The sequence below is a fragment of the Schistocerca serialis genome, chromosome 10 (assembly GCF_023864345.2).
Source record: "Schistocerca serialis cubense isolate TAMUIC-IGC-003099 chromosome 10, iqSchSeri2.2, whole genome shotgun sequence".
Classification (NCBI taxonomy): Eukaryota; Metazoa; Arthropoda; class Insecta; order Orthoptera; family Acrididae; genus Schistocerca; species Schistocerca serialis.
The window spans coordinates 126,558,551-126,583,918 of NC_064647.1; the positions used below are offsets into that span (position 1 = coordinate 126,558,551).

Below are 25,368 nucleotides of genomic sequence, written 5' to 3' on the forward strand. Positions count from 1 at the left end.
CACTGCACATACATTTTTGAACGCCGACGGGGTTAGGAAACACAACATAATGCTCACCGCATCTTGCAAAGTAAAAAGGCGTTTGTAAAGAAATAAAGTACATTAATATGTGTGTGAAGTGTCCTCGGAGTCCTAAAGAAGAAGGATCATTCACAACAAAACATGATATGGACTTTCTGTTGGTGAGTAGTACTACTTCTCAAAGTATTGGACACTAGATACAAAATTTGCAGGGATGATGAGTACTGATTCTCAGTCGAAGCTGTATGAATACGCAAAGATACCTGCTAACAGAATGTCTTCAACGTGTTACTCCGTTACAACCCTCTTATCAGTTTGTGATAGCTAGTGTCTTTTAGTAAGTGCTCTGAATTCTATGCAATTCTTTATTGCTGAACAAATACACAACATGTGAACACAATTTTGAAAATATTGGAAAGGGCCTTAAAACAAAATCGGAAAATAGTAATTCGGATCATTATAAGAATCTGTTCAGAAAATAGGGGATTTTAATTACGCCATTCATCAATCAGATACGCTCATCAGACGTAACCTTGATAATCACAGCATAAATAGTTCTGTCCGTGAACATGAAACAAGATCTGGACTGAACGTACGTTTAAAAAGAAAGAATAAGCATGAAACTCAAAAGTGCCTTCTTTTACCATGGAATAAGTGTGTATATTAAAACGCCCGAAAAGATGACTAACAGTAACCTCTTTCAAAAGGCATTTAAAAACCTGGTATGCACTACATTCTGTACAGTGAAGTATTACTTATCAACACAGAGTAAGAGTTTGGTAAAAAAAAAAAAAAAAACGCAACACAGAAATAAATGAAAACGATAATAGTAACGATAAAACATCTCTCTCATTTCATAGCAGACTTTTTCCGGTATTGTTCTTTTTCCTCTTTTCTGGGAAACGTTACTCAAAAGCTCTGCTTTTATCACATTTTCCTATTTCTCAGCTCAACATCTCATTCATTATGGAGCCACGCTGATTCAATTTTTGATGCAACGAATGGGAAGCCGCCGTCCGCAAAATGGAAAGCTTTACCCATCTCCATAGTCGTGAGATCAGCCTATAGTGTATGTAGTGTTACATAATGAAATACACTGTGCGAATAGTGTGTGTAGTACTTGAGGTATCGGTAGTGAGAAATGTTTGGGCAGCAATTCACATTATTAGTAACTTCCTTGCAAAACAGTATTGTACACTAGGGACAAATCGAATGAATTAGTACTATTTTAAACAAACTAACGTTGTATGTCGGGCGATAAGGGTTCCATTCCTTTTGCAGCGGGCCTGATTTACGTTTCCGGCGGTATCGCTAAATTACTTCTGGCGAAAGTCGAGATCGTTGTTTCTATACGGGCACTGCCGACTATCTGTGCCATACCTTGTCAAACGAAATCTCTTAACTATGCGATTGTCTGTATACAAGAAATATGTTTTCTTTTTTAACTATAATATTATGGTATGTACAAAACCGTTTTTTAAACTTAACGCTTTGCATGCATGAAAGCGTCATTCCATTAATTTGTACAATATATTTTCATTTCAGTCACCCAGTTTCTTTATAATTAACTTTTTATTGACCCCATAATAAGAGCGATGTCTTATACGCTGTTATAATAATTTTAATGTTAGAGCGTTGAATTTTATGTTATGACTTTTTCGTGAGCGTTTTTGCAACATTTTGTTGCACTGATAGATGTTTACATGTATCTCATGTTGCCGTACAGGTTGCATGATGATGATGATAGTTTCGATAGAAACTCGTGCGGTATAAAGGTTTATTTTATCAGTGATCTGGTGCTAGTGTACATTAATGTGACTTTCTATTAATGTGTACTACAATACGTAAAATATCACGAACAGTAGCGGATCTAGAGAGTTCATTGCGATTTTCGTGTGTCTGTCACCTTTTTCGATGCTTCTTCAGTCGAAACTAAGACGAAGTCTTACTGAATAGTATAGCCAACAATTTAGGCTTTCGTCTTATTTAAATGACGTTTTCGTGTGAGTCTTACGTGACTTATGTTCAATAAGATTCCAAAGTCTACATTACGTCAGTCCAGCGGTGTTTATTTCCAGAACATCTTTCTTTATATTGTTAGATCAGTTTTGACTTCGTTACCTTTCTTATGCAGTCTCGATTAGTTGACTTTTCTTATTCCAAACTATTTCTCAGTTTCCAGCATTCTTTTCGTTTATTCTAAACAGCGCAACACGCAGCCAGATGATTTTATGTAAACCATGTCCGCTTTTTCTTGTATCTTATGGCGTCTTGGACACTTCAACTACGATAAAATGAATAACGGTGTATTAAATTGATGTCGACTATGTGCAGCGGGTCTCTTGTTTACTGCCGAGTGTCGTTTGAGCTGCGCGGAAGTGTCAGCTGAAAAAATCGGAAATTTGTGGTAAGTTCTATGGGACCAAACTGCTGAGGTCATCAGTCCCTAGGCTTACACACGTCTTAATCTAAATTACACTACGGACAACTCACACACATCCATGCCGCAGGGAGGACTCGAACCTCTGACGGAGAGAGCCGCGCGAACCGTGGCAAGGCGCCTCTGACCCCACGGCTGCCCCGCGCGGCCTCTCAGCTGAACTGTGAGAACCACGTCTTGATCGAGGAGAGAGAGACTGAGAAAATTAATTATTCCTCCCACGAATTATAAATGGATCAATTCTCAATCATCTGACTGCGAGTTTCCAAATATCTCTTACGTCTTCTAACAGCTGCTCTACAATGTTACTGTATGCGATGGACAGCTGCATGATCAGCAACATGTTAAAATAATTTGTTAGAAAAAGCAATACTGCGGTCCCTGCAGTGTGCAATGCATGCACTAATTGTAACAATAACTACCATACTTTAATACGAAGAAACTGAATGATCAGGAGGGGTTTGGTCAACTATCCTTAAACGATGTAAACAAAAATGAAAGAAACCAATAAAAACATGTAATTTACTATATTCAGAAAATTGATGAGTTAAATGAGGACTTCTAATTATTCCACAGTGTCTACACTCAATAAACACGTTTCGGGGCACAGCAAAGATACTAATATTACTCTGAGTGTACGCAAACATAAATCTGACAAAATCCCCCCCCCCCCCCCAGTGCGCAAACAAACCTTCAATTACGTGCAGCGAAAAGGTAAATTATCAAAAAAAGTCCTCAGTTAACACCTAAGTCTCCTCTGGCGCTACCAACGCGGACAGGATAGGATGGGACCTCTCATGTCGCGCGTCTTCTCTCCACCGCACCCTGTGTTTGACCCCTTCCGACTCCCCTCGACTACTCGCTCGCTACTACTCGCGATAATAATATCTCTGACTCAGAGTTTGTGTATGCACACAGCAAAATCATAGACATCAAAGTTTCAACCATGGCCTAAAGTTGTGTGGAAGTGAGAAACTGACAATACTGTGAACGGTATACAGGGTGGTCCATTGATCGTGACCGGGCCACATATCTCACGAAATAAGCGTCAAGCGAAAAAACTACAAAGAACGGAACTTGTCTAGCTTGAAGGGGGAAACCAGATGGCGCTATGGTTGGCCCGCTAGATGGTGCTGCCATAGGTCAAACGGATATCAACTGCGTTTCTTTTAAAATAGGAACCCCCATTTTTGTTACATATTCGTGTAGTGCGTAAAGAAATATGAATGTTTCAGTTGGACCACTTTTTTCGCTTTGTGATAGATGGCGCTGTAATAGTTACCTTTCTGACAGGAAATCATGAATCCAGTCGGACGACTGAGGCGAGCCGGCCGAAGTGGCCGTGCGGTTAAAGGCGCTGCAGTCTGGAACCGCAAGACCGCTACGGTCGCAGGTTCGAATCCTGCCTCGGGCATGGATGTTTGTGATGTCCTTAGGTTAGTTAGGTTTAACTAGTTCTAAGTTCTAGGGGACTAATGACCTCAGCAGTTGAGTCCCATAGTGCTCAGAGCCATTTGAACCATTTTTGACTGAGGCGATATTCCATAGGTATGCAGTTTGCTTAGAAGACGCTTGTGAGGAACGGTGACAAAAACCTTCTGGAAACCTAAAAATATGGAATGAATTTGACATTCCCTGTCGATAGCACTCATTGCTTCGTGAGTATAAAGAACTAGTTGTGTTTCGCAAGAACGATATTTTCCTGTATCCATGGTAACTATGTGCCAATAAATCGTTTTCTTCGAGGTACTTCATAATGTTCGAATACAATATATGTTCCAAAACCCTACTGAACATCGAAGTTAGTGGTATAGGCCTGTAATTCAACGCACTACTCGTACTGTCCCTTTTTGGGTATTGGTGTGACTTGAGCAATTTTCCAGTCTTTACGTACGGATATTTCTGTGACTGAGCTATTGTATATAATTGCTAAATATGGAGCTATTGTATCAGCAGATACTGAGAGAAACCTGACTGGTATGCAATGTGGACCAGAGAACTTGGCTTTATTATTTAAGGTGCTTTATTCCACTGAGGATATCTACTTCTATGTTTCTCATCTTGGCAGTCGTTCATGATTGGAATTCAGGAATATTTACTACGTCTTCTTTGGTGAAGTAGTTTCTGAAAACCGTGTTTAATAACTCTGCTTTAGTGGCACTGTCATCAGTGACTTAATAGTTGTTATCGCGTAATGAAGGTATTGATTACGTCTTGCCAATGGTGTGGTTTATGTATGACTACACTCCCTTTTGGTTTGATGCCGGATTTCGAGACATAATTTAGTTGTGGAAATTATTAAAGGCATCTCACATTGAACTACGCGCTATATTTCGAACATCTGCAAAACTTTGCAAGTCTAATGTTAATGGGAAGACAATGGGGACGGACAAGTCTCTGAACTGCAAGAGAACACTAGCGAGAAAAACATTGCATACCCACCTGAAGAAGTTATGGCACCGTGATTGCAGAATGATATGGATAACACTGAAATGGCTTGTCTTCCGAGAGAAATGGAGGGGAACACAAGTGAGTGTGTGAATTACACACATTTCTCAATTTAACGTGACTATTTCAGTGGCGAATGAAACTACGGGTAACCAAAGGTTTGAGGAAATATCATACTGAGTTTAAGGTACCCTTTTGTGATTGAGGGAAAATAAACTTTGTTCTGTTATTAATTGATTGCTAAACCCGCTTTTTATACATAAGGAAAGAAACAGAGAGTCTCTAATTTCCTAGAAGAGGTCTTAACAATTCCAGTGGTCTACAATTACCTGTTCATCCTAAAATGAAGCAAGCCTTCTCGTGTCCATATTTTGTTTGTAGTACTTACAGCCTATTTATGTGCCCCATTGTTTAAATGTACTAATAGATAATGCCAAGAACATTTAAAGGCTAAGACGTGTCACTAACAACTTTCTTTTAAAATATTTATTTGCTTAGTGGCCAAACTGATATGTTGCGAGACACTCTGGTGTGTTATCATAGACCTGTGGTACGTTTTGTAGTCCTAAAGCCATAAAAGGCCTAAACGTATGCACTTGATCTGTAGGTGTATGGTTTTGGATGCCCGTAAACGTTGTATGCAGTAAAAGCTGTATGCCTATCCTGAAATGTAAAAAACAAGTTTTTAATACATTAAAAAAAAAAAGAAGAACAAAATTACGTGGTCGATGTCTCAATGACTCTGTGTTATGCACTCACGTCAGAGGACTCAAACGAGAGCGAATATGTGAATCACAGTTACACGTTTTCTGCTAAACGTGACCGATTCAATAGTGATCGCAAATTTTGGGTACAGAAATGCTTCAAGAATATTGAATTGCATCTGGGGAGCCCTTTTTGTGTTTGAGTGGAAGCAAAATTTGTTCTGCCTTTTATCTTTTCTAGAGTAATCGTGTGCCACATTGTTTACATGTACTTAGAGACACTGACATGAACATTCCAAGTGTTAGGATATACCATCGATCGCTTTTTTAAAAGAGTATTTATTAGCTTAGTGACCTAAAAGATATGCGGAGTGGGGATTTTGTTGACCTGTTTACAGGAGATGCATGTGGCTGTATTGTTTTCTTACGTCTGTAACTTCTTTAGAATAAAAACTCTATGTCCTAAAATGTAATTAAATAATTTAACCAATAACAAAAAACTGGAAAAGTGTTCCAGCGGTAAAGCGGGTGCGTGAAAGCCGAGAGGTTGCGGGATTAAATATGGATCGAAACACGGATTTTCAGTCTCAAGTTAGCCTTCACGTCTCAGCGGAGTGAGGTGTCTCCAGAAAAGACACATGGTTCGGATTCTACGTTAAACTGCAAGTAGCCCCTCTTTCCCCTCTTGGATAACTGGAGTTTTGGGGACACGTAAGTCGCAATAAGTGGCATCTGATAGAGAGACTTGAATCAGGTCACTGAACCACACGAAATTATTTATTACTATCCAGAAGATGGGGCTAAAGTAACTCAGAACTGTTAGGGTAAGAACATTCATGACGGACAATATGAATGCTGCTACATGGCCTATAGGCGAGTTTGAGATATTGGCAGGCGACAGCAAGTATACATCTCGGTTGACACGTTCATTAAGAAGCGGAAGCTGATTTTCTGAGTCTGGTTCTTCAGTTAAGGCCCTTTAAACTGACATCAAGAAAAGTCACATTCACCAGGTCGTTTCCAGTCAAAATAGAGGCAAATGAAATTAAGAACATTGCTAGAAAACATCAATCTGCCGTGTGTAGTGGGACACCAAAGTTCGGAACGTGATTATTGGCATCAGAAGAGGCGTGTCTGATAATTGTAACAATGGTTTAGACTTCAGATTGGAAAATTATACAAATATCTTTAAATGATAAAAATAAGAACGAATGACACATAAAAGGAGGTTGACGGCACTCATTACAAAGGATTGAAAATAATAGAGACGTCACTTTGATACAACCACTTTATTACAAAAGTATAGAATACACCTTTTCACGAATCAAGTATTATAAAAGTACAAAAAGAGAATATAAAAATGATTCATCAAAAAAGAAAAGATATGTGTAATGGTAGAGATCGACATCGAATGCAATTTGTGTTGCATTGCGAATCTGAAAGATGGAGTGAGACAAGACGCCAAGAAGTTCTGCAGCTGCTACTGAGCTCCACGGCACTTAATACCGCACTCCGCCCCTGGGCTGTTGACGAGATTGGTACAACGTTCCCATCTTCGCTGTTAAGATCTGGAATATGCAGTTGTCTCAACGCTGTCAAGAGCCCCTTTTGAATTCCTCAGGCGGTCGAGTACAAGTGAAGACAGTCAGCTGCGATGGCGCATACTTGATGATTACTCTCTTGCAACATCGTGGTGTTTTGCTTCAGTCCATATATAGAGCACCATTCGGATTCAGCGAGGTTGAATAGTCATCGTGGTTCAGGCCATCGGATCGTTCCCATCTTAATGACCCACAGTGGTGCAACACTTGAGGGATGGAAATCGTTTCGATGGCGCTACAGAGAGACGACTTCAGTGCTTGTAGTGGCTCTTGTAGCCACCTCCATAGCCGCCTCCATAGCCGCCACTGTAGCTGTTGCTGTAGCTGCTGGCTCCACCTCCCAGGCTGCCAGAGTAGACGCTGCCACCATTCAGCCCACCAGCAGAGCTGGGCACGTAGACGCCCTTCAGCGGACCACTGGAGCCGCCGGAAATGAGACCTCCAGTGGAGTAGGAACTGCCACCGTAGCCGATGCCTCCAGTCGAGTAGGAACCGCCGCCGTATCCGTAGGAACCAGCGTAGCCACCACTCAACAGTCCCGTGCCCAGAGAGCCGGACGAGATGATGCCTCCGGCACCTCCGGCCAAGCCGGAAGAGTAGGCGCCCCCTCCGAGGCCACCGGCGCTGTAGACTCCACCGCCCAGGCCTCCCAGACCGCCTCCCAGACCTCCCAGACCGCCTCCCAGACCGCCTCCCAGACCGCCTCCGATGCCGCCGAGACCTCCAGTGGCGAGACCGCCTCCGACGCCAACTGAGGAGACACCGGTGGAGACTGGCACTGGGACAGGGTGAGGTACAGGAACGCGGACGGGGTAGGGCTGGGGAACTCCGACAGGTACAGGCTGGGGCACGCGGACGGGGTACGGCTGGGGCACGGGGACCGGTACGGGCCTAGCAATCGGGACGGGCACGGGTCGGGGTACGGCGACGGGGTATGGGCGGGGCACGGATACGGGGACCGGGTGGGGCACCCTGACGGGGTACGGCTGCGGTACGGGCACAGGACGGCTCACGGGGACGGGGACGGGCTGAGGAACGGGGACGGGGCGGTTGACTGGCACGGGGACAGGTTGTGGGACGGGCACCCTCACAGTCTGAACCACTGTCTGGGTCTGTGGGGCAGCGACGGCGACACCGCCAAAGCCGGCACCACCGCCGAAGCCTGCACCGCCACCGAAGCCGGCACCGCCGCCGAGTCCTCCACCTAGGCCGATCCCTGCACCTCCCAGTCCGGCTCCGCCGTCAGCGAGACCGATTCCAGCTCCTCCGAGTCCGGCACCGCCACCTCCGAAACCGCCAATGGCGCCACCGCCGCCGTAGTTGCCAGATCCGCCACCGTAGTAGCCAGATCCACCACCGATGAGTCCGCTTCCGCCTCCGATGAGTCCACCGCCGCCTCCTACGAGGCCACTTCCGCCCCCGATGAGTCCGCCGCCGCCTCCTACGAGGCTACTTCCGCCCCCGATGTAGCCGGACCCACCGCCGTAGTAGCCGGACCCGCCGCCGTAGTAGCCAGATCCGCCACCGTAGTAGCCAGATCCACCACCGATCAGTCCGCCTCCGCCTCCGATGAGACCACCTCCGCCTCCGATGAGTCCACCTCCGCCGCCGATGCTGTGCTCGCCAGTGAGAATACCGCGCTTGTCCTGTTTCTTGGCGTCATTGTCCGTTGTGGCCGCTTCAGAAGCAGCCTTTGAGACTTCGCCAGCCCAGGCTGACGCCAGGAGCGCGCAAAGCAGGTACGCCTGTAAGAAATTGTAACTGCTAAGTTACAATCCGCACTCGTTCTACCTTGCTTTAGTATGTAGATCAGCGAGGTAGGGGAGATTAGGAAAGGAGACAGGACGGCAAAATAAGAAGTTCATGCTTCTAATTTGACACAGTACAATACTGCTTCCCAATCTTTAAAAAGTTCAAAAAAGTGTGTAAATCTTATGGGACTTAACTACTAAGGTCATCAGTCCCTAAGCTTACACATTACTTAACCTAAATTATCCTAAGAACAAACACACACTCTCATGCCCGAGGGAGGACTCGAAACTCCGCCGGGACCAGCCGCACAGTCCATGACTGCAGCGCCTTAGCCGGCCTCAGTGGCCGTGCGGTTCTAGGTGCTACAGTCTAGAGCCGCGTGACTGCTACGGTCGCAGATTCGAATCCTGCCTCGGGCATGGATGTGTGTGGTGTCCTTAGGTTAGTTAGGTTTAAGTAGTTCTAAGTTCTAGGGGACTGATGACCTCAGATGTTAAGTCCCATAGTGCTCAGAGCCATTTGAACCATTTTTTTAACAAGTCCGGCTATTTCTGTGAATAACTTACTGCTTTTTCTTCAACATGTTGAATACGATATTGTAATATGTTTCCAGTGAAGTATGTCGTTGATGAAACTTGCTGGCACATTAAAACCGTATGCCGGACCGAGACTCGAACTCGGAACCTTTGCCTTTCGCGGGCGAGTGCTCTACCAGTAAAGTTTGGAAGGTAGGAGACGATGTACTGGCTGAAGTAAAGCTGTGAGGACCGGGCGTGAGTCGTGCTTGGGTAGCTCAGTTGGTAGAGCACTTGCCCACGAAAGGCAAAGGTCCCGAGTTCGAGTCTCGGTCCGGCACACAGTTTTAATCTGCCAGGAAGTTTCACATCAGCGCACACTCCGCTGCAGAGTGAAAAATCTCATTCTGGAAACATCCCCCAGGCTGTGGCTAAGCCATGTCCCGGCAATATCCTTTCTTTCAGGAGTGCTAGTTCTGCAAGGTTCGCAGGAGAGCTTCTGCAAAGTTTGGAAGGTAGGAGACGAGGTACTGGCAGAAGTAAAGCTGTGAGGACGGGGCGTGAGTCGTGCTTGGGTAGCTCAGTTCGTAGAGCACTTGCCTGCGGAAGGCAAAGGTCCCGAGTTCGAGTCTCGGTCCGGCATACGGTTTTAATGTGCCAGTAAGTTTCACATTAGCGCACACTCCGCTGCAGAGTGAAAAATCTCATTATGTCGTTGATATTTGTGGTCAGGTTGCTTGGGAACTTGATAGTGGAGTTTTATAAATCATGGAATCAGAGCAGCGAACAAAAATCTAAAATTGTGATTAATAAACTACACAGTACACTTTTGTTTCTTCTGTGTCATCGCATAAGTGACACGGTTTTCTTCCCTTACAAGTATTTTCAATTTCAATGCAATGGCTTTTGTTCTTTAGCTTTTCGCCTAATGGTGAATCAGAATTATTTTCATTCTGGTCTCATCTAATGGTCGACTGTTAAGTATCGTAATATAAATCTGTGTTAGCGATTCATTTCTGAAAGTATATGTATTGAGTGTTGCACTAGATGGAAGTGAAGCAGGATGAATGAACATTACTACAAAGACGAGACAAGAATAAAAAAAAATGGTTCAAATAGCTCTGAGCACTATGGGACTTAACATCTATGGTCATCAGTCCCCTAGAACTTAGAACTACTTAAACCTAACTAACTAAGGACATCACACACATCCATGCCCGAGGCAGGATTCGAACCTGCGACCGTAGCAGTCGCGCGGTTCTGGACGGAGCGCCTAGAACCACGAGACCACCGCGGCCGGCAGACAAGAATATTTTGAAAGTCGATCTTACAGGATAATGCAGAAGATTAGATTGGTAGAAAAGATATCTAAAAATAAGATACTGAATGTGAGCAGGGAGAAGTTGACAAAAAGAGAGGTATATTGACTGGATACATTCAAATGGTTCAAATGGCTCTGAGCACTATGGGACTTAACATCTATGGTCATCAGTCCCCTAGAAATTAGAACTACTTAAACCTAACTAACCTAAGGACAGCACACAACACCCAGCCATCACGAGGCAGAGAAAATCCCTGACCCCGCCGGGAATCGAACCCGGGAACCCGGGCGTGGGAAGCGAGAACGCTACCGCACGACCACGAGATGCGGGCACTGGATACATTGTGAGTCATCGAAGAACAGCCAGTTTGGTAATGGAACGAAGTGTGTGTGTGTGTGTCTGTGTGTGTGTGTGTGTGTGTGTGGAGTGGAAGGGTAGGGAACTGCAAAAGTAGCAGAGACACATAATGGTCTAAAGGTAGAAATGGGGTGCAAATTTATTTAGGGTGCAGTAATCGTGCAGAGACTTACAGAGGAATCACTACCGTTCACAGCTCCATTAACGAGTATCGGACTGAAGACCAGAAGAACACCAGATACGAATGCAGTGGCGCATTTCGGGAGACAGAGTGTAAGGTAGCCACGTCTCTTCCTTTAGTGCGCATCACACTTGAGAAATGGCGGATTTTCAGCCAAACCTTGTAGGCACAATGCGCTAGAATTATTAATAGCCCGACAGGGAAGCGGGAGAAAGGCGGCTGTAAATCAGGGGAGAGCGAATCGGCAGAGGAAGCAAACGAGAACCGGTCGGCCTCCGTGTGCGCTGGAACCGTGAAAGCGACCGTCAGCTGTTCCATCGCGGTCGCACGTGACGTGAGTCACCGCCCACCGGCCACTGGCCATTGGCAGCAGCAGCTAGGTCCCGGTTCACTGTGCGAGCAGGGCCGGCACGTGGGACAGGAACGACCGCATCTACAGCTTCACCTGTGCCCCGCTGATTATTGCGAAGTACGTGGCAATGGGTGCTTTCTACTGAACCACATATTGTGATAAACTTTAGCGAAAATTCCAAAACTGTGCGAGATCAAGACTTGACCTTAAATTTCCAGTTTATCACGATAAGCTGCCTTAAATATCTCACCATTTTTTTTTCTCACGGAAAATTATTTCCTGCTAAGAAATCGCCTGATAACCGACAACGTTCATCAGCCTCTTCCGAGAGGCGGATCGAACCCGGTTCACGGATTAACGCCAGGTGCTGTCGAGCCAGCCAGCTTGTATGTGGTTTTTAGGTGGTTTCCCACATCCAGATAGGTGAATACCGACCTGGTTCCTACGTCCTACCAAGATACACACTATGCAGACTTTTAGAAAACGCTTTCACGTTTGAGCATGAGATTTACTTTAGACACAGACAGTTGGGGTACACAGATTACCAACAGTCACTAACGACGCCTCAACAGGTATAACATTGCTGACTGCACAGAAAAATGGGCAAAAGCACGAAGAAGAAGAAGAGGGTTTACTTTTCCCTGAAACAAATATTTCATATGTATTGCAAGAAAGTAAACATGTGAGGTTTGCGTTAACCATATAAATGATCAGTTCAGGTTTGTAGTAGATGAAAATTATTTTTCCTGGCTTCTGTTAATTTAACTGAGCACACGATAAAATTGGACATGGAATGCAAAACATATCACTTACTTCGCTTTCTCGGGAAAAAACCTGTTGCTACACCAAACAATACTTCGCCTCTAGATTCTTCATTTTAATGTTTCTTTTTATTTTTTGCAGTGTTACATGATTTTTGAAACAGTCTTGTTCCACCACATTATTGTTCTGCTAGCTTGAATGCGAACTCTTCGTCATCATTTTCAGGTCTGGCGCCGTCTCCAGAATCGCGTACATATAATTGTGTCCTGACCGTCCATTATCTGGCTCCAAGAGGACAGTTTGGATTCCAGTGTTGCAATGACAAAAGATCGGTAAATGTTTGGCGAGAAAAAATGTGGAATGACTGACAAGACATATAAAGACGTTGTGTTTAGGGTGAGGCAAAATTTATTTTTATTATTTTTTTAACATACTGGCTGTCGGGGAGTGTCCATACATTCATCTCAATCGTGACATCTCGACTATGACGATACGAACCTCAGGACAACAGATCACCCCGTCCCCGAGCGGAGAAAATCTCCCGCACAGCCGCGTATCGAACCCAGACCCCTTAGGTTAGCAAACCGCAGCACTGAGCGTGCAGCTACCGAGGCAGACAAGAGGGAAAATTTCGTCAGCGTTTATCGCATTTACGGCAATTCTCGTTGTGAAAGATAGTCTTTTATTCACCCCATTTCACAATGGTAATCGTTTTATTGCACAGTTATATCTGTACCATATTCGTAGCAACAGAACACACTTCGAATAAAGTAGAGGTGGCAAGAGTTGGGTATCTTCGGCGATGACGTCTGGCCAAATAACACTAATATCAGTAACCCAACCAACACTGATTTTTCTATAGAATCGAACTCGTATGTACAAAACAGGATCAACAACTCCGTTTTCAGAGCTGGTTGTTTACGCATATGAGTGTTTATGACGTCAACTATGTCCCCCACAATGATGTAATTTTGCAGGTAAATTCAGTGTTATATGCGGATATTGTCTGCAAACGGTTTTCCGAAAAAGTTTGTATTAAAGAAGTAATAAACTGAATCGTCGTACCTGATCCTGAACATTTACTGCATGGACAGCGAAAATGTAATAAGGGACGAACTTGTTTCATTTCTTTATTTCTTTGGAAGTTATGAGAGAGAAAAAGTTCAGAAAATATTTGAAATGATGTGTGAAGTTTATTGGAAGTCTCTAAGCGTTCTCATTACGAAATAGCGGATGAATGTAGATTGAGTAATTGGCTCAAGACACATGCACAGTTGCTAACTTTATTACTTGTACTTTGCTGAGTCTTTGATGTAGGACTGTACGTCCTAGAAGTCTGCCTCCGCCGCTGAGGGGTCTGTAGTGCTGATTGCCGTGTAGGGGACCTGGTTTCGATTCCCAGTACTGGCACAGATTTTTAATTTGGTTAGAGGACTAGTACGGAATGCACTCGGATTCTTGAGGCTAACTGGGGAACAACTCGAGCGATTAGCAGCGGTTCCAACTCGACAGCGACCGGGAAAGCGGTGTGGTGACCAGATGCCCCTCCGTACCGCATCCAGAGACGCCATTGGCAGAGTATGACACGGCTGTCGGTCGGCCCGATTGGCATGGCTAGAGCAGGAACGCGGAGCTTTACCTCTTAATGAGTAGATCACGACAGAATTTTAAATTTTTTAGTTCGGTCAATAAATATATGAAACACTGGAGATTATTTTTTGGCTCTGGGAATCACTAAATAGGTAAGAGCTAGTGAGATCGTACATAATTTGAGTAGTTTGTAATACAAATATTCACAATTTCTACCCTGAAGGAGCGAAGGCGTGGTTTAGGCGACCGCTCATGACAAGCGGGAAATCCGGGATCGAGTACAGCCCCGGCTCAAATTTTTATTTGTAACAAGTAGCTGACGCTAATACATAAAACATGAAACCGTTTTACAAGAATTTTATAAGATCGGATTTTTCTGAATCCCTTCACATTTCCATGGAGCACATTTTGACGGAGGTAGACCACAGTGTTTAACTTCACAAAACGTTATAGGTCCTGCTACAAATGTAGAACGGCAGTTCCGTGTATCAGCTCTATTCCCTTCCTGCACAACATAGCGACCCGTTCAAAGAAATTAATCTTCCAAGCCCGTACTGCCTAAAAAACAGCGGTATGCTACCCGACGACGGGGAAAGCTAATCTGGATTATTCAATCGGACTCGAGCGGAAACTGCGGGACCGGTTCCAGCTAATGTGCTGGAGAAGGTATCTGGATAATGTGGAGCAAAGTGGCCGCAGGATGTCTTGTCGGGCTATCATCTGGCCTCGCGAAAGCTGTTCGCTGTTGCATAATAGGAGGCCAGCTGTGTTAGGAAGCTATTACCGTCCGCTGGGTGGAGTTCCCGCAGACAATTAAACCAGCTTAAGCGTCTAGATTCGTTTCAGTTCTCTCCCAGATAATCGTGTCAGAGCCTTAAAAAGAACGAAATGACCTGTTGCCGTATCCAACTGCAGAACAGGACACGTTTTTCTGTTTCTGGCGCAACTCCGACTATCGTCCTCATAAGAAGTTTAAGAACAATAATCTCGTCATTAAAGAGTAGCCACGAGTTCTCTAGGACAGGTGCGGGGATGGACATTTAGCCCGATCTCGTTGAAAGAACCATTTTACATTCGGTCGCATACAGCTGTAGCAGAAATATTGTGGACATGTAAATGGCGATATAAAGTGGTACTGGGAAATAAGTAGGCGACAGAACACCGTGCAAGAAAACTGAGACACGGAAGGATCAATAGGAGATCGGTTAAATATAGTTATATGGTACTGGAACGGAAAAATTGTAGTGGCTAACAAGGGTTGGGAAAAAGAGAATATAGAAAGCTGGAGGTATAGTTGCAGCTCAAGACAAGTTTTTACCGAAATACTGCAGTGAGACCAGGACTACACATTAACATGGTGTTGTGTTGGCAGAAGAGCCAACACCGTGTTACTAGTGGAGACCGAAATGCACGCGTTTTAGTTCACGCAGGCTGGCGTGAGGAGGGAAGAACTATACTGACGTGTGGTCTGGAACATGGCAAGGAATTAGAATTCAGAAAGCGGACGTAATTAGTTTGATACTTAACTTTAATCCATTAATGATGAACGTCGCTCTTGACGGTACATGAGTCACAATATTATCTGTTCAGAAGAGATAGTAACTGAATATGGCGCCTTGCATGGTTGTAGGAAATGACGTAGCTGAAGGCTACGCTAAACTGTCGTCTCTGCAAATGAGAGCGTATGTAGGCAGTGAACCATCGCTAGCAAAGTCGGCTGTACAACTGGGGCGAGTGCTAGGGAGTCTCTCTAGACTAGACCTGCCGTGTGGCGGCGCTCGGTCTGCAATCACTGATAGTGGCGACACGCGGGTCCGACGTATAGTAACGGACCGCGGCCGATTTAAAGGCTACCACCTAGCAAGTGTGGTGTCTGGCGGTGACACCACACATAGTCATGATCAAACACCGTTGATAGCTGATGAATTGACTTTTATGGGAGTAGACATATTTAAATATTTGGGTAGCATTTTTAGCGAGCAAAATAGACTGGAAACTGAAATTAAGGTAAGGATCGCAACGGAAAATAGATCATGTTCTAGCTTATGGGACATGCTGTCCCGTAGAGCAGTTTCGAGAAGTTTTAAAATCGTGCTATACCAGCGTGTAATGCTCTCAGTAGCACTATATTGGCTCTGAAACGTTTAGTCTTCGAGAGGATGATATTAAGGACAATATTTGGCCCCGAGAGGGATACCCGACCACAGGAATGGAGGATAGTAAAAACATTGGGAACTGGCAGACCTATATTCGCAAGCTGATGACGTCCAGAGGATGAAGAAAAAAAGATGGATGTGGGCTGATCACCTAGTTAGGATGGAAGCGGAAAGGCTGCCGCGAATCTCATTCTCAGCATGCGTGGAGGGCACAAGGGACTGAGGAAGGCCAACAACAAAGTGGAAGGATGAAGTTACAGGGATACGGAGGCGATGGGCCTGAGAAAGGGAGAATGGATCGCGAAAGGCAGGAACAGAAATGATTGTTGGAGGAATATAGAGAACGCATATGGCCTCTCACGCCACAGCGACAGTTGAAGAATCGACGGCTTCGATCTCGAAAACTGACAACGGTAGGGAGAACGGTGTACTGACCACACGCCATATCCGCGTCCAGTCACGCCTAGCGCCTGTGGACGACACGGTGGTCGGTCGGTACCGTTGGCCTGTTTGGAGGGAATTCAACTGAGTTTAGTCTGGAGCGCTGTGAATGGTGTACCAGACGGTCATGTCATACTGTGCCGCTGACAGTGAGGTAGTGGAGTTGTGTTTACTCGATAGTCGTAACTAAAGTGGTCACAACGAGTTTGTAACCTACATGCACCATAGACAAGAGTCACGGTGTATCATGACGATCGGATTCAAACCCGACAGCAACTGTCGCTTCCAATGAATACAGGCCAGCCTCGATAATTTTCTAAGTGAACATGGCAAAGGCAACTGCATTCTAGTGATAGCTCGAGACTGAAGTTCACTGACATTGCTGATTGTATTGTAGTCTTCTTTTGAAAAACAATGTAATGTTAACACAGTTACTGGATTACTAGTTTCGGTAATATGTATTGCCATCCTCAGATTCATAAAACCGTACAGTAGTAGTCACATCAGACCGTGCTTACACCACTCTGCACGTGAGGATTATACAGCATGCATAAAGGAACGAGGTATTACAGTGATATGCCAGGTGTTTTATCATAAAGTATGTAAAGCTTTGAGTATACATGGCACGAACAAGACACATACGTGTCACGCCTTACCGCTTAGTGGAATAAAGCAATGTTGACTGCCACAGTTCGTGATGATAAAATCGTCTCGGGTTGACAGCCGAGTCAGTGTGTTGTTCTCCAGCAACGTTTCAGCAAGTTTCTTACTTGCCATCTTCAGGCGAAGTGGCCTGAAGATGGCAAGTAAGAAACTTGCTGAAACGTTGCTGGAGAACACCACATTGATTTGGCAGTCAACACGAGAAGATTTTATAATCGAGATTCGCCGAGAAAGCCTGCATTCTCATATTCCACAGCTCCTATTTTACGTCCCTATCTTAGTCCTTGCGAAACCGACGACCTCCACTTACTCTGGGAGACTGTAGAGTACTGGAGTCCAGCAAGAATGTACGTTGTTAGGCTGGTGAATCTGTTATTATACAAACAGGTAAATATAGAGTTCTGCGCAATGACGGATACAACAGAGCAATGCTGCAAAATGTAATAGTGAAGTGAAAGGAGGGTATTTTCATTTGGTTCACAGTTACAGGCTTGAGGAATATACATTTTCAGAGGAAAATAAAAATAGAAAGGAGTGTTGCAGCGTTATTGACGTTGGATGAAACGATAGTCTGGTATCTCAACACCAGTTCTGAAAGTGGAGTTGTGTGTTCATAAACTGCAAAATTGTAAATGTTTTTGAGACTCCGGACTAGAAAACTGAATGTGGTTTGTAGTGGTCGTTTCTAGCTTTAATAGAAAATTAAAATTTCTTGAAATAAATATTCTTGCACTAAACTACTTAATTTTCTAATTGTTCAAAATTAATATTCGTAATAAAAAGCGGCTTGAGGCAAAGAGAAGTGTCTTGAAGAAAGCCAGTACAGCTGAGGACTCTAAATAAGTCTTCTGGATGTATGAAAGGCCTTAAAGCATATTATGTCCACAGATTCTATTAACGTTCCTTACGTAAAGAAAGGGCAGTTGAAGTTGGAAGTACCTGCACGTCAGATGTGAACTGAAGGTGTACGCTTCAGATAATGATAGACACTGGCTTTAAAAAATAAAAATTTCTTGAAACGAATATTCTGCCATAAATCTGTGTTTTTGTTTTAAGTTTTCAAGGAAAAGAGTGGAAATAAAAAGCAGCCTTATGCAGGAAAACTGACGATTTCTAAGAATTAAATGCAAATATCAAATATTAATTAGCGTACTGAATGTGTGAAACCTATAGAGCTATAGAGGATATTAGGACTTATATGCAATTCTGCAGAAATTGTTTTAGGTGTGCAAGCTGATCTGTGCGGAGCTCACCACAGCAGTAGTCCTCAACTTGCACCAGTTGTGGAAAGAAAAAGTGGCCTCATGCATAAAAATTAGCTCTTCCGCGAATTTTAATGTAGATGTACTGGCCGGCTGGTGTGACCGAGCGCTTCTAGGCGCTACAGTCTGGAGCCGCGGGACCGCTATGGTCGCAGGTTCGAATCCTGCCTCGGGCATGGATGTGTGTGATGTCCTTAGGTTAGATAGATTTACGTAGTTCTAATTTATAGGGGACTGATGACTTCAGACGTTAAGTCCCTTAGTGCTCAGAGCCATTTGAACCGTTTGAACAGATTACTGAATGTGTGAACCCTATGGAGCCTTACGAACACTGCAGAAGTTATTTTGGGTCCACAAACTGATCCATGTGGAACTCACCACAGCAGAGGTACTCATCTTGCTCGGGTTGTGGAAATAAAACGTGGCCTTAAATTACCTCAGTCAAGAAATGCAGCTTTGATGTATTAATAATCATACTGAATGTAAGAAAGCTACAGAGATATGGAACGTTATTAACACTGCAGAAATTATTTCAAGTCCGAAAACTGAACCGTGTGGAACTCACCACAGCAGTGGTCCTCATCTTGCTCGGGTTGGCTGTTGCTGCCTGTGAGAGGAGCCGAACTGTTGTGCCCTGGCGATGATCCGCCGGCAGTATATATACACATCCCCGGCGTGGTGGCATTTCGCATCCACACACACAGGGAGAAAGGGAGGAGGCAGTCCGGGCCGACTCATCCGCAGAAGGCAGACAGCCGCCCCTCTCCGCGCACGGCGTCTGGAGGGATGGCCTGCCGGGGTCACCGCGAGTACCACCAGTGGGAGGGGCCTTCCGCGCCCTGCAACTCCGGTAAAAAGCGCCGCACTTGCAGCCTAATCACCGCGCGCCACTTTCGCTACCTACGGGTCAGCGCAGCAGATCTGTGGCGGCGTCGATCGCCCCGGCAGCCAGAAAGGACCGGTAGGGCACTTTCTATGCCACCACCGCTGCCACACACTTTCGGGCCATTTCTCCGTCGCCGGTCTGTTGCAAGCGTGGCGACCTTTCGCCGGTCGCAGCCTTCCTTCTCTGCCACCGGATCCACCCACTAATTCCAGTCGGCCACGGCCGACCACCGTGCACCAGCAGAACAGCCTGTCTGCGTTACGCAGCTACAGTCGCCGCTGCTTTGATACGCATTCGTTCTCGCGATACTGCCTTGGTGTAATGGATATTCAAAATGAATACAGTAGCTGAAAACGGTTAATAGGTATACATCGACAAGAATAATTATAAAGAATCTAAGAGCATCTTAATATCTTCCACATTTAGGGTAAAAACGGAAACCTCATCTACATCTACATCTACATCTACATGACTACTCCGCAATTCACATTTAAGTGCTTGGCAGAGGGTTCATCGAACCACAATCATACTATCTCTCTACCATTCCACTCCCGAACAGCGCGCGGGAAAAACGAACACCTAAACCTTTGTGTTCGAGCTCTGATTTCTCTTATTTTATTCTGATGATCATTCCTACCTATGTAGGTTGGGCTCAACAAAATATTTACGCATTCTGAAGAGAAAGTTGGTGACTGAAATTTCGTAAATAGATATCGCCGCGAGGAAAAACGTCTTCGCTTTAATGACTTCCATCCCAACTCGCGTATTATATCTGCCACACTCTCTCCCCTATTGCGTGATAATACAAAACGAGCTGCCCTTTTTTGCACCCTTTCGATGTCCTCCGTCAATCCCACCTGGTAAGGATCCCACACCGCGCAGCAATATTCTAACAGAGGACGAACGAGTGTAGTGTAAGCTGTCTCTTTAGTGGACATGTTGCATCTTCTAAGTCTCCTGCCAATGAAACGCAACCTTTGGCTCGCCTTCCCCACAATATTATCCTTGTGGTCTTTCCAACTGATGTTGTTCGTAATTTTTACACCCAGGTACTTAGTTGAATTGACAGCCTTGAGAATTGTACTATTTATCGAGTAATCGAATTCCAACGGATTTCTTTTGGAACTCATGTGGATCACCTCACACTTTTCGTTATTTAGTGTCAACTGCCACCTGCCACACCATACAGCAATCTTTTCTAAATCGCTCTGCAACTGATACAGGTCTTCGGATGACCTTACTAGACGGTAAATTACAGCATCATCTGCGAACAACCTTATAGAACTGCTCAGATTGTCACCCAGGTCATTTATATAGATCAGGAACAGCAGAGGTCCCAGGACGCTTCCCTGGGGAACACCTAATATCACTTCAGTTTTACTCGATGATTTGCCGTCTATTACTACGAACTGCGACCTTCCTGACAGGAAATCACGAATCCATTCGCACAACTGAGACGATACCCCATAGGCCCTCAGCTTGATTAGAAGTCGCCTCATACTCTGAATCGCCAAAGAAACTGGTATAGGCATACGTGTTCAAATACAGAGGTTTGCAGACAGGCAGAATACCTAACTGTGGCCGAGAACGCCTATACAGGGTGAAAAGTCCTTAAACCGACAAACTCTGGGAGGTTGTAGGGGACATCAAAACAAACATTTTTCCCTAATGTCATTTTTTCCTATGAGGAGTATTTAAACCGGTAGAGGAAGATTTCCGTGGCGGCAAATTAATTAAACCAACAAACACTTTTCCATTTTTTTATGACCAAGAGACAACAACTAGGTAGAAGATACGGCCCAATTAAACAGTCCCCAACAACACCGACCCACACATTAACGAAGAACCACACTTGATGAGCGCTAGTAACTGCGGCATGTGGGTTATCCTCACTCCAAACATGCGAATTGTGAAACTTCCAGGTGCTGGACCGAGACTCGAACTCGGGACCTTTGCCTTTCGCGGGTAAGTGCTCTACCAACTGAACTACCCAAGCACGACTCACACCTTTACTTTTGCCAGTACCTCGTCTCCTACCTTCCAAACTTTACAGAAGCTCTCCTGCGAACCTTGCAGAACTAGCACTCCTGAAAGATAGGATATTGCGGAGACATGGCTTAGCCACAGCCTGGGGGTTGTTTCTAGAATGAGATTTCCGCAATAGCCTTTCTTTCAGGAGTACTAGTTCTGCAAGGTTCGCAGCAGAGCTTCGGTAAAGTTTGGAAGGTAGGAGACGAGGTACTGGCAGAAGTAAAGCTGTGAGGACGGGGCGTGAGTCGTGCTTGGGTAGCTCAGTTGGTAGAGCAGTTGCCCGCAAAAGGCAAAGGTCCCGAGTTCGAGTCTCAGTCCGGCACACAGTTTTAATCTGCGAGGAAGCTTCATACAGCGCGCACTCCGCTGCAGAGTGGAAATCTCATTCTGGATGCGAATTGTGCATGTTGAAGACTCCATCACACCCGAACGTTGCTTCATCGGTAAACAACACAGAGGATGGAAATGTAGGATGCATTTCACACTGCTCCAGGTACCACTGCGAAAACTGTGCTCTGGGTGGATAATCAACAGGCTCCAGGTTGTGGACACGCTGTAAGTGAAATGGACGTAACAATTGCTCTGGAAGGACTGTTCTTACATTCGTCTGATTCGTCCCCACGTTACGTGCAATTGCACGAGTGCTGATTGAAGGATCCCGCTCCACATGCTGCAGATTGCAGCGTTCTTACCGTGCGACGGCATCCCTGTCCAGGTAGTCTGCTAAATGACCCGGTCTCACGCAGACGTTGGTACACAGCAGCAAAGGTCGTATGATGCGGGATACGGCGATTAGGATATTGTTGTTGATAAACCCGCTGTGCAGCTCGTCCGTTGTGGTGCGCTACGTAGTACGCACCAACCATATCAGTGTACTCACTCCAGGTGTATCGCTCCATTAGTAAACAGAGACAATGCACTGCTACACTGGTGGACAGCAGTTGCCTACAACTGAAGAGCGTAATACGCCCTCTAACTACTGAAGATCGTAATACGGCCTCCAACGGTTTAAATAATCCTCGTAGGAAAAAATGACATTAGGAAAAAATATTTGTTTTCAAGTCCCTTCCAACCTCCGAGAGTTTGTCGGTTTAAATACTTTTCACGCTGTATAAGACACGTGCCTGCCGCAGTCGTTAGATCGGTTACTGCTGCTACAATGGCAGCTTATCAGGATTTAAGTGAGTGAAGGGACACAGCATCTCCGAAGTAGCGATGAAGTGGGAATTCTCCCGTACAACCAGTTCAAGAGTGTACCGTGAATATCAGGTATACGGTAAAACGTCTCCGACATCGCTGAGGATGGAAAGATATCCTGCAAGAACGGGACCAACTACGGCTGAAGAGAATCGTTCGACGTGACAGAAGTACAAACCTTCCGCAAATCGCTGCAGATTACAATGCTGGGTCATCAACAAGTGTCAGCGTGCGAACCATTCAATGAAGCATACTCGTTAAGGGCCATCGGAGCAGAAGGCCTACTAGTGTAGCTTTGATGATTGCATCACAGAAAGCTTTACTCCTCGTCGCCGAACCGCTCAATAACCTTGGGTTCGGTGTGGGGCGGCTATAGGGTGCGTAGACTGCTGTGGCCTGTTGTGGTATTGTGGAGTTGTGGAGTTGTGAACCACTGAGGGCTATGGTGTGACGAAGCCTCTCCGTCGTTTCTAGGTCCCCGGTACAAGACACAAAGCCCAGTTCACTTCGTCCAGACCCACGTAGGCTGTCTGTAACTGTAATTCATACCGATTCTTGTGTTTCAACCGTACGTCGACTTACCAATACCGGCACCTATCGGCAAGCCCTGACACTAACACTACTAACAACGCAAATCCTCCAGTGGAAAGTTCCAACATCTTTCGTATAAAGTATGGGTAATGGCCGTCAGGCATTAATGACGCTGGAGCCCAGAGCAACGCTGAGGAACAAGTCAACCTGAAGCATCATGGACAATACTGCAGCCTCAGTATCAACGAAGGCCGAGGAAGTCTGCAGTAGGCAGTCAAATGCACGGAAACATGCTGTTATCCCGGCTAGGCAAGATACGGCGACCACTGAATGAAATGGTTTTTCAACCTACATAGCAATGGTGCAAGTGATCAAGGGAGCGTGAATTCTGTGAGGTTACAGTGAAACGTGGAGTCGCTTGTAAACTGGAAACGACGCTGACGTGTTTCCCTACGCCCAGGGAATCCATCAGACAGTGACTCTTGCCTGGGGGCAGTATTGCCGGCCGCGGTGGCCGAGCGGTTCTAGGCGCTTCGGTCCGGAACCGCGCGACTGATACGGTCGCAGGTTCGAATCCTGCCTCGGGCACGGATGTGTGTGATGTCTTTAGGTTAGTTAGGTTTAAGTAATTCTGAGTTCAAGGGGACTGATGACCTCAGATGTTAAGTCCCATAGTGCTCAGAGCCAGTTTTTGGGGGGCAGTATTAGGGCCGATTCAGGAGCGGAAACAAATAGGACGACACGTAAACAGAACAGAAGATGTACCACTAGATTTGTATTAATAGCTGAGTAATTGGTTAAGGTTTTTTCTACGTGGTACTTTTTTAGTGGCGGTAATTGGTTAAGGTTTTTTCTACGTGGTACTTTTTTAGTGGCGGAGAATAATTGTAGTAGTAGAATCTGTGTGGAATTAACATTTTTAAATCATAGTTAACAGAATTTTTAAGCAATAAAATAGGCATGTTAAAATCAGTGAAATTGATGAATATATGGCCAAATGAATGCTCGTTAATCCTTTACAGCTGTGATTGTTGAAGTCCTTGTAGACTCCCACTGCCAGTTTGGCAACATTTTTAGCTCCATCGTCTGGTGAATCTACTGCTGTTACACGTAGCTATTCTATTTTACGACTGACAAGGTGTAATGACCGGGGCCGACGTGCAGTACCATAAGCGATTGCAAAAATTAAGCTTCCGCGACCACTTTTGGTATGTGTCATAGCTGCAGGAAACCATTAAAACCAATAACTTTTGAATCTGCAGATGTCCTGTGCAATCAAGAGCATTCCTGCTGTAACTTGCAAATGTTTCATCCATAAAACTTGAGTGACCATTTGCAAGGTACAACATGGCATCTGCATATACGGTAATCAACGGTATTGGTATTAAGGGATTCGTGACAGTTTGACACAGACAAAAGATGGTCACTCGAGTTTAACTTTTGCAATCGCTGAGGATATTGCTGGTCGGTGTCTCGCATTACACATTGTCAATCGTAAAACACAACAGCTACATGTAAGCCGGCCGGAGTGGCCGAGCGGTTCTAGGCGCTTCAGTCTGGAACCCCGCGACCGCTACGATCGCAGGTTCGAATCCTGCTTCGGGCATGGATGTGTGTGATGTTCTTAGGTTAGTTATGTTTAAGTAGTTCTAAGTTCTAGGGGACTGATGACCTCAGAAGTACTCAGAGCCATTTGAACCAAGCTACATGTAACACCAATAGATTCACAAGAAGATGCAACTAAAAGTGTTGCCAAATCGGTAGTGGGAGCGTAAAAGGTCTTCAATAAATACATCTATAGTGGATAAAGAGCTTTCATTCCGCTATATGTTTATCACTTTTATTCCTTTGAACATTAGTGTTTTATTCCTTGAAAGATCAGTAAACTATGTATAAGTATTTTAGCTCTGGTTGTCCTTGGATTAAAATTATATTTCCGCAGCTCGAGGTCGTGCGGTAGCGTTCTCGCTTTCCACGCCCGGGTTCCCGGGTTCGATTCCCGGCGGGGTTAGGGATTTTCTCTGCCTCGTGATGACTGGGTGTTGTGTGATGTCCTTAGGTTAGTTAGGTTTAAGCAGTTGTAAGTTCTAGGGGACTGATGACCATAGATGTTAAGTCCCATAGTGCTCAGAGCCATTTGAACCATTTGAACCATT

The 25,368-nt window shown here is 45.1% G+C and overlaps 1 protein-coding gene across 1 annotated transcript; it reads right to left on the reverse strand.

Annotated features, from left to right (window-relative positions):
- Nucleotides 1-6,903: 6,903 nt before the first annotated feature.
- Nucleotides 6,904-19,181, reverse strand: LOC126424902 (uncharacterized). Its single transcript, XM_050087733.1, has 2 exons — nucleotides 19,133-19,181; nucleotides 6,904-8,959 (listed from the first exon to the last, which is right to left on the reverse strand). The coding sequence occupies exons 1-2, from the start codon at nucleotides 19,148-19,150 to the stop codon at nucleotides 7,466-7,468; spliced, it is 1,512 nt and encodes a 503-aa protein (XP_049943690.1). The 5' UTR covers nucleotides 19,151-19,181; the 3' UTR covers nucleotides 6,904-7,465.
- Nucleotides 19,182-25,368: the final 6,187 nt, after the last annotated feature.